This window comes from Bombus pyrosoma, linkage group LG3 (genome assembly GCF_014825855.1).
Source record: "Bombus pyrosoma isolate SC7728 linkage group LG3, ASM1482585v1, whole genome shotgun sequence".
Classification (NCBI taxonomy): Eukaryota; Metazoa; Arthropoda; class Insecta; order Hymenoptera; family Apidae; genus Bombus; species Bombus pyrosoma.
This window is the reverse complement of record NC_057772.1, coordinates 1,687,241-1,704,788: the sequence shown is the minus strand read 5'-3', so window position 1 is coordinate 1,704,788 and position 17,548 is coordinate 1,687,241. Positions and strand designations below refer to the sequence as shown.

The 17,548-nt window shown below is 37.2% G+C and overlaps 2 protein-coding genes and 2 long non-coding RNA genes across 13 annotated transcripts in view; 1 reads left to right on the top strand and 3 right to left on the bottom strand.

Annotated features, from left to right (window-relative positions):
• Positions 1-10,163, bottom strand: part of LOC122565590 (formin-binding protein 1-like) — a 30,830-nt gene extending 20,667 nt beyond the window's left edge. Inside the window, exon 1 of one of the 6 annotated variants that reach the window (XM_043721699.1) lies at positions 9,915-10,163. Coding sequence is in view for 4 of the 6 variants with exons in the window: in XM_043721694.1 (XP_043577629.1) it covers positions 9,915-9,938 (24 nt within the window). In the remaining 2 variants the exon portion in view is untranslated. Of the gene's footprint in view, positions 1-9,481; positions 9,614-9,914 lie in introns of those variants that run through there. The other 5 variants (XM_043721694.1, XM_043721695.1, XM_043721697.1 and 2 more) reach the window with 5 other exon arrangements.
• Positions 10,164-10,793: 630 nt separating this feature from the next.
• LOC122565584 (neuropathy target esterase sws) lies at positions 10,794-17,479 on the top strand. Of its 5 annotated transcripts, none has more exons than XM_043721671.1 (15): positions 10,796-11,007; positions 11,185-11,586; positions 11,671-12,090; positions 12,156-12,478; positions 12,545-12,899; positions 12,979-13,272; positions 13,342-13,721; positions 13,812-13,980; positions 14,071-14,451; positions 14,517-14,792; positions 14,878-15,064; positions 16,023-16,139; positions 16,237-16,557; positions 16,622-16,917; positions 17,090-17,479. In XM_043721671.1, the coding sequence occupies exons 1-15, from the start codon at positions 10,993-10,995 to the stop codon at positions 17,189-17,191; spliced, it is 4,038 nt and encodes a 1,345-aa protein (XP_043577606.1). In that variant the 5' UTR covers positions 10,796-10,992; the 3' UTR covers positions 17,192-17,479. The 5 variants fall into 5 exon arrangements, 4 of the variants coding, with proteins under 4 accessions (XP_043577606.1, XP_043577608.1, XP_043577607.1 ...); XM_043721672.1 differs by lacking the exon at positions 16,023-16,139 and adding an exon at positions 15,539-15,655 and having other exon boundaries at positions 10,797-11,007; positions 12,584-12,899; XM_043721670.1 differs by lacking the exon at positions 16,023-16,139 and adding an exon at positions 15,539-15,655 and having other exon boundaries at positions 10,797-11,007.
• LOC122565605 lies at positions 14,547-15,975 on the bottom strand. Its single transcript, XR_006316217.1, has 4 exons — positions 15,838-15,975; positions 15,511-15,648; positions 14,989-15,066; positions 14,547-14,685 (listed from the first exon to the last, which is right to left on the bottom strand). It is a non-coding gene; the product is annotated as an uncharacterized LOC122565605 (long non-coding RNA).
• On the bottom strand, positions 16,257-17,073 carry LOC122565604. The gene is made up of 3 exons (XR_006316216.1): positions 16,933-17,073; positions 16,664-16,854; positions 16,257-16,398 (listed from the first exon to the last, which is right to left on the bottom strand). It is a non-coding gene; the product is annotated as an uncharacterized LOC122565604 (long non-coding RNA).
• Positions 17,480-17,548: the final 69 nt, after the last annotated feature.

Sequence of the window (17,548 nt, the reverse complement as noted above, 5' to 3'; positions counted from 1 at the left end):
ATTCACTGTCGTCGTTCAAATAAATATCAACTCGCCACACACTTTCGTTCTGCTAAAGATTTACTTCGTCGTAGATTTATCATTCCAGTTTTACCTTGTAGCCTACCTCACTTTCAAACTACGCTATACCACGATCAACGAGAAAAAAGCGACAAATTCACCGCACGTACGGTATTAAGCAAGAACTTAATAACTAACCGGCTTCTAACCGACGATCGTAGCTGGCTCCATCATATTTGCCAGCCAACACGTTACACGCCATATACAAGATGGGATACAGCACGATATAATTGTGCACTAAAGTTAGAAGCTAATTCCGCGAGCCTAACTGATGCTTAGTTACGCTGCACATATTAGAGATATCCTGAAGAAAATTTGGCGAGCCGACGACAAGGATCGAGCATACAAAACGCGTGTACATTTTCACACGTTATACGACACTACTGCGATCGAAAATCGGACGTTTGCTTCTGCTTGCGCAAGAATGCGTTACGTGCATACATAACGAGGCAAAACACGGGCTACAAAACTGCGTGGCGTACGGGAAAGGAATCGAACGGTCGAATCCTGGCCGTGTAACGGGCCACAACCATGAACGACTACAGTATGCCAGGTGACATCCGATCTCGGCACGCTTCACCATCGATTTTCGTAAATTTTCGCCGCCTAAGTCGCTTGAGATCCTTGAAACGTTAAATGTCAAAGTTCACGCCTCGCGAAGATCGAACGAATCGTGTCTTGCGTGTCTTCGAACTCGATCGAAGCTCGAAACGAAGGTTGAACCTATACATCTGTTCAATGTCTTCGAATACCGCAATTTCATAGCCGAAGGTGAACATGTTCGAAGGCTACGAGGCTTGTTGTTTTCGCGTGTTACCTTATAATTCTAATTAGGATCTGGATTAGCATATGATCTTCCTACCAAGTTCGTTTCGACGGTTATTCGATGAATGCCGGTTTCTCAACTGACGAGCTAAGTATTCCGATTAGTCTGTTACGAAACTCTGACGGTTAACAATGTATGTTCTTACGTGTCTGAAAATCCTAAGAATCCACACTTCGTGGTTGCGACGCTGTTTCGAGAAAATGCATACGCCTCGGGGAACGAACAATTAATAAATCGCAGTTGCGCGATAAGAATCGCGTCGTGATTGCAATTAAAAATCGATATCCCAATTACGAGCTTCTGCGTGGAGAAATAGCTGCGATTCTTTTACGGATTTCTTTCGAGCAATAGATTAGATCGATAAAGAGACGCTTGTGAATCTTGAAAACCTTTACTGATATAATTCTACCACTATCTGTTCTAGGAAACGCGCAGTATGTACATCAGTCATCGCGCATTAAAACGTATTATTACGAGAACTCATAAAATCTCGAAACTATATAACAAGATCCTGTAGTTTGCAGTTCAGTTATGCAGTGCAGATTCGTACAAAGAATACACCTGTACCACTTTTCTACCAAGCTTCTGAAACATAAATCTGGCGAATCACGAAGCGTTACTGGTGCGAAAGATGAAATTGCATTGCTCGTCTGCATCAATAAAAGTAATAACTCGAAAGTACAATAGTCCGTCTGTGTTTCTTAGCGGCGCAAAAAGGCGCAACTCGGTTTTGCGTTTATCGATCCACCCATGGAGGAGGAGACCGTACGACGTCAGCTTTAACGTGTATATAGAGAGATTCTCTCTACGATACGTGCATCTCGAGTATACTCAGAGAACGACAATTCCGGTCCACTTCCGACTGGCTAATGTGAAAAACCTTGCCCTTCTTTGTCGTAGAATTTCATTTGGAGTTAGGTATAGCTTATCGATTCTCAAAGTGGAGCAGACCTGTAACGAAGCAGACTCGCCGCGTTTCACTTCCGATACACCCCGACTATCGCGATGAACAAAATCCAGACAATTGCCAGATAGAAAGAAAAGGGTCAGTGATCGAATAACAGGAAGCAATTTCGAGAGATGGAAAAAAAAGTCTAGGAATTATGACAATTCATCCAACAGATTCCTCCACGAAGACCTTTCTAAGCCTTGCTGCCACCAAATATATTAGGCGGGCAATTAGATTCTCGTTTGTTCGTTAAATAAATATTAAACAAGACAAAGTACGTTACAACGACACGAACCTTCGAGAAATGCCATTAATTCGGACTAAAAATTTGTCTTTCGATGAAGCAGTAGATAAAGAAACATACTCGCCTCCGCTCGGCGAATCGTATAAGGTAGCCGCACTATACGAGGGTCTATCGAATGGACATTTAATTCGTCAGCGTGAAAACACCGTAAAAACGAGACAAGTATCGTTTTTAGAAGCTCACGCCCACGAACAACTTAAAGCTTTTCTCTCTCCTATTCTATGTTACACGACTCGTGTGCGCGTAAACGTGCTCTCTCGCCTGTACGGTATATTTATAGAGATTTGGCGCAATGCGTGGGTGGGGCAAGTTCGTGAGCACTCTCTTTGCCTCACGGTCCACGCACACGCAGAGTATACGTGCCGGCTCTCGAACAAACATTCATACATGCGGGCAAAAATACGTGGCTCGGCCAAGAGATATTTGGCGAGGAATCGACTGAACAGGCGATCGACTTTCTTTTTTCCTTTCTTACGTCTTCCCTCTTTAATTATCGCCTTTCGTTTTATTTTCTCGCAACGATTGAATTTTTCACTTTAATTCCATTGCATCCCGATCAACCCCTTGCCTGTTCCTCGAATAGCAATTTCAGTAAACACTGGCTACTCGTTGCTGCAACGGTCTGTTAAATAAACAATCTGTATTTAATAATTGAAATTAATTATTAAATGATTGGCAAGGAGTTAATTAATTCGTACGACTGGTTGCCCATTTAATGGGCAAAAAGGTCGATGTCAGGAAAACGCAAGAAGATCCACAAAAAGATTGATAGAATATAGGAAAGAAAAGATAAAGAAGGAGAAGAAAGTATTCATAGAGCTAGAAACGATGAACTTTCGGGGCGAGAATGAAAAAATTCAAGTGCAAGTTCCCCGGTCGGCGTCTCGCTGAGCGACCTCGGCACGCGTGTTCTGCCGCAAAGAAGAAATGCACTCTCGGCATATAGCAGCGTCACGGCGAAAACCGGCTGCAAAAGGGACACGCTGCTTAAGGAAAGAAGAAGGAGCGCCTCCCTGAGAGCGAGCAGTCCCGCCAGAATCCCGGTGATTTTTCTTCGCCACCGCGAACCGTTCCCCACCTTTGCGTCGACCAGGTCCTCTCGTGAGCTTCGCGAGACCCGTTCAAGCCTGGCTCTGCCGAACCTGAACCTCCTCGCGATATTAATTCGAAATTCTATGGAAGAGAACCGGTGAATCGGATAACGAGCGATGCGCGATCGCAAGGAACGCCATGCACCGGAACGAACAAGAGATCTTCTCCTTTCGTAAAAAACGAACGAGTCTTAGGATATTTAGGATCTTTAGAAGGAGGAGGAATTTCTTACAAAATGTAGTCGGATCGTAAGATTCGGCGAGTGAAAGTAAACGGCGAAATTCGAATACTTCTTCGATGGAATTTACAATCGTAACGTAATTAAATTGATAGAGAGGCCGCATTAGAGGAGATGTCGCATGAAACGCTTCTGTTACCAGAGAAAAAGGAAATGTCTCGAGCGGTGGTATTTCAAGAATTCTTCGAATGCTTGGAATATACATATCTGCAAAGCAAGTGGAAATATGACAGAGGCGAAGTACCAATGGCTGTAGCGAGTGGAAAGAAGCGACGTGAGAATGTAATAAAACAGTAGCAAAATGTTTAAAGAATATAAACGAGTTAGAAAGTAGAGAAGGATGGAGCAACTAAAGGGCATCCCTAATTATGGCATGGAGAAAAGTTAAGAATAAAGTATTATACTCGTGCGTGGAACAAGGTTCTTGCAAACGATTCGAACTTTCACCTAAGACGCGCGTCTATTGGATAATTGAGTTAATAAGTTCTATCAGCATAATAGAATGTAATTAAAGTAAACAGCGCATAATCGCGGTCAGAAAAATACTCATAGGGAACGATTTCTAGAGTCCTGAGTATTATGAGAATTCCTGAACACGGGGCGAGACACAAAGCGTGTAATCATGCAAACATCTTCCTTCGTCCATGCTCGAGGCTAGCTACCGGTTGTGTCCATGGGACGTGGGAACCACAAGTCCCAGACGCCGCTTGAAATTTCGAATTCATGGATTCCATTGTACACCATAAAGCAACCATGCAGTCTCGCCGAGTGACTTTGCACTTTAACGAAGGACTCTCCTTATCTGCTCGCCGCCAATAATTTTCCAAACGTTCTCCAAGTATTTCTACCTAGATTTTAATTATCCGAATTGAAGCGCTCGACAAATTCCCGATAAGAATTGATAATACAAATAATTTTGAAACATTTTACGATCAAATTCCTTTTTAGTGACTCACAAAACGATCGTTGCGATAAATTACGCTGTTATCTGAAAAACTCGATATACTAATGGAACTTCACTTCGTTTACTCCTACGACACTTTCGTCAACATTCTATTAAGCATATATCGAACGTTAAATATAAAAAAACACATCGTAGCCGACGTTATCGTTTCGGCTCTCCTAACGACGTTCAACTTCCATATACACGTATTATTCTCTGCTGTTATGCATCTCGATAACACTAGTACAATTCAACGACGCATATCTATGATGCTCCGTGTAGATACACATCGATAAGTACCGCGAAGAAGAACAATCATACCGCGTGTAAATCGTTGCCCCTGTTTCTATTCTCGAGAATGCTCCTCTTAAACGAGCAAACCGAGTCGTGCTGAACTTATAATCGTCTCGATTCCTCGGTTAGAGGGAGCTCGAGGTTCATTGGAACGCGTTGAGAAAAAAAGATTGTAACAAAAATGTCGGGAATCTCGCTGTTGGGAAGAGATAACGGAGTGTAGTTCGTAGGAAAAGAACAACGCGACAGGTAAACGATAAGGGCAAGCCAGATAAGAACGATATCCAGCGGAACAGCAAGTTGCGTACCAAGAAAAGATGATTTCATCTATCAATTACATTATGGAGAAGTGATTATACACCGTCGTGTTATTTCGTCCTATAATTTCGTACCGGACGATTTCAATTGATTTATTTGCTTCGACAAACCTTACTTTACACTGTGTGTATCTCATTTGTATTTACGAACTGATCCATTGAGAACTTTCAACATAGCTTGTACGTCAGGGCAAGTTCTTGCGACGGATATTTCTTCTTTTAGAAAAATAGATTCGATTGGGTGGGAAAGCGTGTATCTTCCGAATAGTTGGCACTATAACTGGCAATTTCTAATGCGTATAACGTGTATATATCAAATATAATTATAATAAAGGTAATGCGATGGGCGTAATTCTGTTTCAATGAAAGTCAGTACGTACTTTACACGACAAACATCTGTATATTTCTGGTAATCGCAAAACAAACGAAAAGTCTACATCATGGCAATTGGATTTGTTATTCTAGCACACGTAATAACTCAAATATCGCCGATATCGGAGAAATATGTTTTCTAAGAAGTGGTTTAAGCGCCAATTTTGACACGAAAATTTAGCTCGAAATTAAAATGATCGTCGATTTTCAACAGATTCGAAGAAGAATACCTGTAAAATTTAATCGGTCAGGTTTTTCGTTCCACGTTGTTAAGTGGTTTACGCTCAATTTACCGGCTGGCTGACAAATTGTCTGTGAAGTTTTTGCACCACTTGAACGCTCGAAAATTTTGCCTTCGTCGCCTACAGGGTTCTCCTTTGAAAACGCCTTCCCAGCAAGACCGTTCTTTTTCGCTGGTCGATATCGATTCTCCAGACACGTAACCACCCTTCAGCGTCTGCCTATTCTCTGCGAGATAGTTGGTACCTTTTTAGATACTCCAACTCCGAACAGAGAAACGCACCTGACCTTACTCTCTGTCTGAGACACGAGCAAAGAATGTCGTACCATGAAATCATCGGTTAGCATACAAAGTTGAGCCTGGTATTTACGTTTCCAATTGCCTGTACGATTTCCAACGGAAGAAATGGAGAGAGAGGTAAACTCGTTGATACCTGAAACTTGCCAACTGGGAACCTGAACAACGTTGAAGTCGTGAGATGTGCCTTTCGAATAGAAAATTTCAGAAATGAATATCACTAGTTAGAAAAACTACAGTGACCAAATGAAATAATGGAAATGTGAAAAAAAAGGCTGGTGTTAGCTGGTCGATCTGGAATATGATATTATCTGACCTTCGATTAATTTAGTCATCTAACTTTAGTGCTCTACTACTTCGTCAACGACTGTTTTATTTCTTTTTGTTGTTTCTGCAGAAACGAATAAGAAAAAAGAGCTGCTTTTATTCGCCTATTACTCAACGGAAACAGCTCATCGAGCGGTACACCTTGCAAAACCGACGTCATTGAATGACAATCGGAGAGAAGGAAACAACGACGCGACGCGTTTCTCCGTGAAACAGACCCACGATAGGCTCGAGGAAAGAATCAGTTGTGCTCATAAGTAAATCGAGAACACGAATAAAGTCGCTTTCGTTCTTCGAAACCGATGGCTCGTGGAATCACGCGAGATTTCATTCTTTTGTTACTTATTACTCAATGATCGACAAGAAAACTCTTATATCACTACGAAATCGAACAAAATGAGATTGAGAAAGCTAAAACTGCTGCTTATTCTTAGAAAATTTAGACAGCTCGTGAAATTAACGAAGAAAATCCAGGTGAAATGAGAATTCAGCCGCAATTTTCTTACGTCATTCCGCCGCGAGATTGTAATTCAGAGTGCGGAGGAGCGGTATCCCTTGTACTACACGTACAAGAAAACGATTCCTGATTTCGTCGTGCTGGAGAAAGTAACTCGAGTGTTCGTAACCTTCGTGCTTTTCCCGCCTACATCGTCTTACTTCCATTTTCCATGATCCCAATGCGAAGAAGTCGCGTAGGTGATCAGGAAGAATTCGAGACAAATCTCCTGTTCTCCTTGGTTTGTTCGTGAATTCCACTGCTCTGCTACTATCATAAATTATCTTGAAGGTGTATCGAAAATACTTGAATATTCTTTCAGAAATTTTTCTACGATATTCGCATAGAACAACTCGATTAACGTCTTTTTCTAAGTGGAACACGTCGTTTTAACGTTTGTAACTTAATGTTTATACCATAAAATTAACTTGATATCGAAAGAGAAAGACCAAGTCCATTTTTCAAATCACGAGATCTGGAAGTGATTAAAAACTAGATCAGTATAGCGAACAGCTTATCGACGCAAAATAAAAACTCACAGAATTGCAGTACTTGCTGACAAATATATAAAAGCAATAAAAACAAGCATATACGTGCTAGATCACATTATGAGATTTACTATGAGGTAACTAGAGATCGTCGAATTTCATTATATCTAGATAATTTAACGCAAAATTATATATTACGCTACCTAAATTATCCAAGAGATCGGAATTGGTTCAAAATTAAGAGCGCTATTTCGTTTTCTAGAACACTTCTTGAAAATTCATTGTCTAGAAAATCGTTTCATGCATCGGTACGAATACGATATACGAACATTACGGTCACGTTTCTCTTGCAATAAATCGTCGTTACGTGGTTTAATTGTTTTTCCATACAAGACCGATAAGGACTTGCATTTACCGCACTTTGACGCGAACACGATCAAAGAAACGATCATGTTATGGTCATTGTACAGACGCATACATACGCAACTTGGAAAATAATTACCTCAATTAGTCATCTTCAAATCGATTTTAAAAGCAAGGACTCGCCTTTAACTGGAGCAAATATTTGATAGCGCAGGTATAAGCGAGAGAAACTTCATCGATCGACAAATTTCTCAGACAATAAAGTTTTATCGTTAAATCAACAACACAGAAAAAACATAGCTATCATATTGCGTATCCCGTCTGCGTAAACCAAATTTGAAAAATCTACAAGCCGAGTGCGACTTATCGATATTTTAAATGTCCTCCACGATTAATCGATTTCATTCACTACAATAGCCTTTAAAGAAATTAATTTAAACAGATATCTACAAAAAATAAACATTAAAATTAATATTAAATTAATATTAATGTCAAATCTCTGTTAGTTATAAAAGACTTCTTGCACAATTATACTAGTATTATTAATATTATTAGGACTGGTATTATTATAACCTACAATTTGTACCTTGTCAATTCACTAATATTATTGGTTAGTAATATACTGTATGAAATGACCAAGATCTCGTAACTTGTCGAAAAAGATGAAACAGACATTTGTATAGACAGAAATGATATTTCAGCTGGAAATTTTCAAAGCAAAACTCTCTCTGTATTTCTCCCTTTCTCTGTCAAGAGCATAGCAAGGCACGCCCGTGTCGTACGTGTACATATGCTCACGAGCAGCCGTTAGCGGTTAAACACGAACGCGTCCTGTATCATGATTCATGAGGGAATATGAGCAGAACGTCAATGAATCGTAATACATAATGACATATAAAATCAGCTATGCTTTCATATCGAAACGTTCACAGATTAACCTAATCTCGATATATCGCGCATCGAAACAATAATCGCGATAATCTTACAGATTGTACACCGTGCCTTACACTATACCCTCGAAAGCAAGGTTATCATTGAATACTCATAGTCTTCTGTATTGCACACATAGATCACACTATTGTATATCCAAAATAACCGTTACTTTGCGCATGTACATTGACATTTCCGTGAATCTTGAATATCGATTTATAACTTAAGAATATCCATAAAGTGAAAGATGTGTTTGATATTGGCAGCTCCATTGCAATATAACACTAACGCGAGTAACGAGGCAACACAGTGTATAAATTGTACACTTATCAAATATGTATTTTAATTTTTTTCAGTGGCAAAGACCGAACAGCAAGAAATTCATCGATCTCCGAACCTGTACGAGCAAGAGAGATCGCGGGGAACAAAAACGACGGCTTGGAATGCGTGAATGAATTATTTATAGAGAACAGAAAGTAAGGAAGATGACGAACCTGAGTGGCATGATTCTCAGTCCTATGCATACAAGCTTAGATGCGCGTGAATTCTTTTGTGAAAACGTACGGGAGAAAATAGTAAGCACGTAAGATCACACTGATAAAGAACGACTATTTTCGAAATAAAATCCTGAAGCAATTATTAGTTGCTCTATAAATCCTACTTAAATAACTAATTTTCGGTGAATAACTGGTGTACTTGCTAGAATCACTACAAGTTCACACACACAAACGCGCGCGCGCGCGCGCACACACACAGATAAAGGTATACCACGTTTATAGGTAGCTCAAAGTTCAGAGTTCGGGCTGTAACTAGATATTCAATATAAAATTCAATAAACCGTATATTCTACAAAAGCATATCACGAATATTATTTCAGGAATAAATAATGTATGATGAATGTATAATACTAAAAGAAGTAAAGTACTATACGAAGACTAACGTACTTTAAAATAATCTGTAAACGTATTGTTTTAGAGCAACGGAATTCGTATCGTAGATCGTAGTAAGATGACAAGTTACTGTCATACACCGCCGCACCGGTAGTCATCGAAGATTTCATGAGAAAGGAAGCGAAGAAGCACAGCGATGAGTAGACCCGGGGTTGGGTACGCAGAGAAAGGAGGGGATATACCAAAGGAGAGAAGAACGTCGCCCGCGGCTAGCAACCGCAAAGGCAAAACTCCCGTGAGTGGTTTGCCACCGTGAACTGGTTTTGGGGGGTATCCTTGTTACGCGTTGGCGAAAACAACGGGTCAGCATCCGATGCACTTCGACGTGTATACTATTCGGTGTTGTCGTATATAGGTATATCATAAAAGAACAAAAAAACGATAAAGATAGATAGGTGGAGGAAGAAACAGTCTCAAGTAGACTTACCCAGAGTTCTGTACCCCAGCTCATGTTTGCTGGGCTGGGTAAACCAGGCACAAGCAGGTTTGGTCTCACTCGACACTTCACATGTAGCGTCGCAATCCAAAAAGCACTTCTTATATATCGAACACGCACAAAAAACGCATGAAAAATCACGCGTTATACCCACCGCGCACGATCACTGAAATACCTCCAACATGTCGGCCCGTAACCACTGACTGGCTGGACCCAACTGTCCATCAAAAACCGCCCAGAATTCTGCTGTAGCGCACTCTATCGAACTTTTCTGATATAAATAAGTGTTAAGTGGGGAAATATTTTGCCATTGGTCAAACATATATTGGCGGGTATATTTCAAATTCTTCTTTGATATAACGAATGATAACAATGCCATAACGTTGGACAACGTTTGTTAAAAATTGGTTTATTAGTTAAAGAAATAAAATTGTTACTGCATATATTTATTCGCTTTTTTTTTAGTTAGAAGGTTTACACGATAAATAGTTTATATATTGCTTTAATAACAAAATAACAGCTTCTTAAGCGTTTTATATTTTTCCTTTTTTAATTCTCTCTATTCTGAAAAATAAATAAAAAATAAATCAATCAATTAGTAATGTAGCACTAACATATTATTTTCTTATATCTGAAATTAATTTGTAATTTATACTACGTAAAAAATACAAAATTACTAAATTTTAACTTCGATATTTTGATTTTAGAAAAACGGAAATTATATGAAATATAAATAAAACAGAAAATACGTATGAAAACGGTTTCGACTTTTATAATATTTAATAATAGTAATTACATAAATAATATAAAATGTCACATAATATATAAAATATGTAAAAGCGAAATTGCAAGCTTTATAAGTTGCAAGCTTGTAAATTGACTAAAATGGCGCTGGATGACTCGAGCTAAGTATCAAAGGTCATTAATTCAATGTAGATAAGTAATTTTTTATATCAGAGCAAGAACATTGTTTCTAATCCATCTACCTTGCATTTCCGTCGCCTTTCACTTATGAATTTGTGACGCAGTTTTTGTTTAACATTCTACTACACTCTGATGGAAGAAATGAATGCCCACTATGGAGGTTGTATTTGTTATATTTTGTTCATAATTTTGTAATTTTTTTATCCATTTGTTGACGTATAAGATTCATTCATATAAAGGTGTTTTCGCAATAATTAGTTTGAATATCATTAATATTATTGAATGAAATTAAATGAAATGAAATGAGTTATTAATTAATTACTATTATTTTTTATAGGTGGTAGAACTATTCAATAAATGTAATGAAAGTCTAGGTTCTTATTTATTTTCAAGATGGATTGGGCAGTTAATTGCAGAATACCAAATATCAAAAGCTCTGTTTATACTCATAATATCGACTCTTGTGATTTTATTGATTGCATCTATAATTATTCTTCGAAAATGGAAAAACAAAGAATTCCTCCCAGAAGTGAAAGAATTTGTTGGGGTAGGTACAGGCAAGCCCAGATTCAGAAAAAGAGACAAAGTACTCTTTTATGGAAGAAAAATGTTGCGCAAAGTAAAATCTATCAGTGGACAAGTACATGCAACTGGACAAGGAAAGAAAAGAAAGGCTGTTATGAGATTTGCACGAAGACTTTTGCAACTTAAAAAAGAGACAGCGCCACAACAACTAAAAGTAATTTGAATTTTAAATCTCTTATTTTAATTCCTATTTTCTTATGTATTTATTATCATATTTTTTTTTTAAATATTTTCATAGGTTTTAGAACCACCTGCTGAATATTTAGAAGAAGATTTAGGTCCTGGAGAGAAAGTACCACCTGATGCTTTATATATGTTACAAAGTATCAGAGTATTTGGTCATTTTGAAAAGCCAGTATTTCTTAAATTATGCAAGCATACAGAAATTATGAATTTACCGGCTGGGAGCACTTTATTTAAAATTGGAGATCCCGATGAAAATTTATTTATCGTACAGCAAGGCTTAGTTAATGTTTATATCACAGGATCTGATAGTTCTCAAATATCACTAAAGCTAGTAAAAACTGGAGAATCAGTAACTAGTCTTCTTAGCTTCACAGATGTACTTACTGGGCATACAAGTACCTATAAAACAGTATCAGCCAGAACTGTGGAGGATTCTATTGTAGTCAAGTTACCAATGAGTGCATTTCAAGAGGTATAATTCAAGTTACGCATTACAGACTAAAATAAACTAAAAATTATTATTTTTAAACCTTGTAGGTTTTTCAAGATCATCCTGATGCATTTGTTCGAGTTATCCAGGTCATTATGGTCCGTCTTCAAAGAGTCACTTTCACTGCTTTACATCAATATCTTGGATTATCTGCAGAATTAGTTAATCAAGGACCACACAAAAAGAAACAAAGCCCATTTTCAGGATCTCCAGTTAGATCAAGAACTAAAGAAACATTTTTTACCCAAAATATGGAAAATCAATCCAATGCAACTGCAACTGTCTCATCAGAAAATGATAGAAATGAAGTGTTTCATCGCGACATTTCTACAAGTAGTCATCAAAGTGTACCTATAGTTATAAGTCGACGGTAAGTTTAACGAAAAAATTGTAGAAAATAAAAAATGCATTGTTATTAATATTCGTTCCATAATAGGCCAAAAACTAATCTTGATTGGAAAAATCAAAATTTAAGTCCACAATCAGGTCAGAATACAGCAGATATGGTACCAGAATGTGATTCTCATTGGCCAAATTCTTCTCCTATAACATCACAACAAGTATCACAGCCAGATGTAATATACACGGGAAATTCACATCCAAACAAAAAGAGGTCTACTACTACTGAACCAGTACAACAACAACTCGATGAAGCACAGCTCGTGCAAATGGCTACAGAAGCATTTGTTCGGGAACTTGGCTTAGAAGATGATTCAATACTCAAAGATGGCAAAGTTCAAATTAGAGAAGTACCAGCTGGAACATACTTAATGAAGGAAGAATCTCATAAGGTTAACATTTCTTAAATATTGCTATACATTATTCATAAACGTCTGTATTTTCATACAATTTTATATTCCTTTTCCCTAGGATGTTGCGCTTGTTTATGTTGTATCTGGTTCGTTAATAATCAGTCAACGCGTTTCAGAAGGTAGAGATGTAGGTCAAGAAGTTCATATGTTTAGCGCTCATCAAGGCGAGATTGTTGGTGGTCTAGCTGTATTGACTGGAGAACCTTCTTTTTATACCATTAGAGCAAAGCATTCTAGTCGCATAGCACTTCTTAGTAAACCAACATTTTTCGCTATTATGCGAGAACAACCAACTGTTGTGTTACATGTTGCTCATTCAGTTGTTCGAAGACTTAGTCCCTTCGTAAGACAGGTAAAACTATTGTACCATTTATTTCACTTGTTACTTAATACCGATAATTTATCCTATCTTCTTCAAAAGGTTGATTTTGCACTTGATTGGCTATTTCTTGAAAGTGGAAGAGCAGTGTATCGACAAGGAGATGAATCAGATTCAACATTTATTGTGTTAAGTGGTCGACTTCGGTCGGTAATCACATATATGAATGGGAAAAAAGAACTCGTTGCAGAATATGGAAAAGGCGATCTTGTTGGTATTGTAGAAATGGTTACACAAACACCACGATCAACAACAGTAATGGCAGTACGAGATTCTGAATTAGCGAAACTTCCGGAGGGGCTATTTAATGTTATAAAACTTCGTTATCCAATAGTAGTTACAAGACTTATAAATTTACTTGGACATCGTATACTTGGCACCTGGCAACAAGCGCACACAAAGAATGGCAGTAGTGATACACAGTAAACATCTACAATATTTTGTTTACTATTTATACAATTTCTTTTTTGTAGTAATTTGAATTTCCTTTATACATACGAATATATTTATAGACGGGCCGCTGCAACAGTTGATGCAAGACCAGCTCAAGTAAATTTCTCAACTGTTGCAATAGTCCCGGTATCCGACGATGTCCCATTAACAGCATTTACGTATGAACTTTATCACTCGTTATGTGCAATTGGGCCATGTTTACGCCTTACTTCTGATGTGGTTCGAAAAGTAAGCAGTTAATATAAAAAAGAAATCACTTTAATTCCAATACAAGTAATAAAATTATACAAAATGCCTGTATCTTTGTTTAATTAATAGACGTTAGGTAGCACCATAATGGAACCTGCAAATGAATACCGTCTAACATCATGGCTTGCGCAGCAAGAGGATCAACACCGAATTTCATTATACCAATGCGATCCAACGTACACGTTGTGGACCCAACGATGTGTTCGACAAGCCGACTGTATTCTTATTGTAGGTTTAGGAGATAAACCTCCATCCATAGGCAGAACTGAACGTGAAGTCGAACGTTTAGTAATGAGAACGCAAAAAGAATTAGTACTTTTGCATAAAGAACAAAGTGGACAACGACCTACCAATACAGTGCAGTGGTTGAATATGAGATCTTGGGTTTCTAGTCATCATCACATTCAATGTCCTAAACGGATGTTTACAAGAAGATCTCAGTATAGAATTGTAAGCTATAAAGAAGTACCGAGTGTCTCATTATGTATAAAGCATGTTAATAATTCAATTTTCAGAATGAGCTGTATTCCAAAGTTCTGATGTCCGAGCCAAACATACATAGTGATTTCAGTAGGCTTGCTCGCTGGTTAACTGGAACTTCCGTTGGGCTTGTACTTGGAGGTGGAGGTGCTAGAGGTGCAGCCCATGTAGGGATGCTTAAAGCAGTTATCGAAGCCGGTATACCTATAGACATGGTTGGTGGAGTTAGTATTGGAGCGTTTATGGGTGCTTTATGGTGTATGGAAAAAAATATAACAACAACGACCCAGAAAGCTCGTGAATGGTCTAAAGTAAATATCATAAGATTAATCATATCATATCATATCATAAAATTTATTATTTTTTGTTTATATGAACATATGCTTTTTTTGATAGAAAATGACACAATGGTGGAGACAAATAATGGATTTAACATATCCAGTAACATCCATGTTTTCTGGAAAAGATTTCAATAGCACAATTCAAACAACATTTGGTGATACTTACATAGAAGATTTATGGTTACCATATTTTACAATAACCACAGACATCACTGATTCTTGTATGCGCACCCATACACACGGTCTGTACACAAACGAAAGTAGTATAACATTTATTAAAACACTGACAGTTTCCAGTTTTCTTTGATATATATTTAAGGTATAAATTTAAATGGTTTGGATTTAACTAACTGGAAACTCTCTCGCTGTTTTGGTGAAATTTATAGAGAACTTGTAAATATATTTCTATCTCAAGGACTTATTTTTTTTAAATTTAAATAAGCATTACAGTAGAGCATTGCGTAGAAATAAGCTTGAACAGCGGGAGTGAGCTCTCTAGATAATCACTGTAATGACGTACTCTCCGTTATGTATCGTTTATTGACAAATGTCGAACTTTATTTCTCGTTTGAGATGTTTTTTATGAATTCTGGTAACAAACAGCTTTGAAGCTATCGATTCTTGCGTTAGGAGTAATCATGTATTTTATAGAAGAATATAGAAAGTTCAAAGAAAAATACGAACATACATTTAAGAACTTAATTCGTCGTGTTTAGGATCGCTGTGGCGGTACATTCGGGCTTCGATGTCTTTGTCTGGTTATATGCCACCCATGTGTGACCCAGTTGACGGCCATCTCCTGCTCGACGGCGGGTACGTCAATAACCTTCCAGGTAATTTGAGCGTTACATTAAAAAAGTGCGTCTAACTTTGTTATTATATGATACAAAAAAATTGCGTTATGTGTCTCTATAAAATTTATTGATATATATACTATAAAATACTTTAAGTTGAACGCACAAACGCTCTTAGATGAAAACGTTTATAAGTTTCTTCTTTAATTTTATAAAATTACCTGGACATTAAAAGCAACTTTGTATTAATGGATAGATGAAATTATATTAGTCTTTTTCATTGATATAAGCTCAGAACACGGTTTATTGTAACTCAAACCATGATATAATCTTGAAAATGATATAAAGCTCACTCCCGTTGATAAAAGATGCATTTGTCAAATCCTGAATAGCTAAGTCAACTCAGGTTTGCTATGGAGATACATTCGAGCCAGTATGACCATTGCGGGGGTCTTTCCTCCTATTTGCGACCCTCTTGACGGGCATCTTTTGGTCGATGGGTGTTATGTTAATAACGTGCCAGGTATCTTAAACCTGTATTGTTTGTCATATCATAGCTGTAATAACTTATACGTCATAATCAATTTCCAGCATATGGCTTTATAATCTCTTTGTTCAAGCTGACGAAATGTTGAGGCAAGGAGCACATCATATTTTGGCCATTGACGTTGGATCACAAGATGATACGGATTTAACAAATTATGGAGATTCTTTATCCGGTTGGTGGTTATTGTGGAAACGATGGAATCCTTTCGCAACGCCCGTCAAAGTTCCGAATTTACCTGACATACAATCGAGATTAGCATACGTGAGTTGTGTACGGCAATTGGAGGAAGTTAAAAACTCAGATTATTGCGAATATATTAGGCCACCAATAGATAAATATAAAACTCTTCAATTCGCTAATTTTGATGAGATTAAAGATGTCGGATATCAACACGGTAAATATTACATTCTATAGAAATATTACAGATAAATAGATTATATGAAGTATACTTTTTACAGGAAAAACTTATTTTGAAGTACAATCGAAAGCTGGGATTTTACCACGTTTTAATGCAGATAGAGAAAATGCCCGTGCATTACGAGCAAAACACCAGGCGGCAAACCAGCAAACAGTATCTTCTTATACCTTCACAGACTTAGCTCAAATGGTGTGTAAAGTCTCCAGAGGAAGTATATATGTAGATTTTGAAATTGATTCTGATACCGATGAATTAGAGGAATACGAGGCAGATCTAGAAGAAGATGCACAAGAAGTAGGATATGCCTCTGAACCCACTGCTGGTATTCTAGATCAGGTATCGATCTCTAACCTTTTCAAGCAATAGCTCTTCTAAAATTTTATCTTATCATTTAGTCAACAACGATTTAGATAATACCAAGTACTAAATATTAGCAGAAGTCAGATAGGTGCTCCTTAATCAAATAAAACATTTCATCTCATCTAAAACTTGTTTTTATATGTTTCAGAGTCCTGATGAAAATCGTCTGCGACGAAGAACTGGCGTTTCCTTAAGTTTGTCTGACACGGAAGCAGAATCAGAATTAGATTATCATACCAAAATATTTTAAGCATTTTCTCTAGTTCTTATTTTAACATCATGTATTTTCTGTGTCGTTCACTCCATAAACATATGTAACACTAACTTGTTATATGTACAAATAATTTTACAATTACTTATAGTTTTATGAAAAATATATTTATACTGAAGTACAAAAGAATTGTTAAGAAAAAGTATCAATAAGTATTTTACGATTATCATCAGAATAACAATGCAATATCTCATTACTGTGTTATTATGGATTGATAAAGTTGTTAATATAGTTATTAAATACATAATTCTATTGTTTATATAAAAAGAATGTTTTTTAAATTTTTTCTTTTTTAAAAACATTATTATATATTTCGTAAATATACCATATATAATC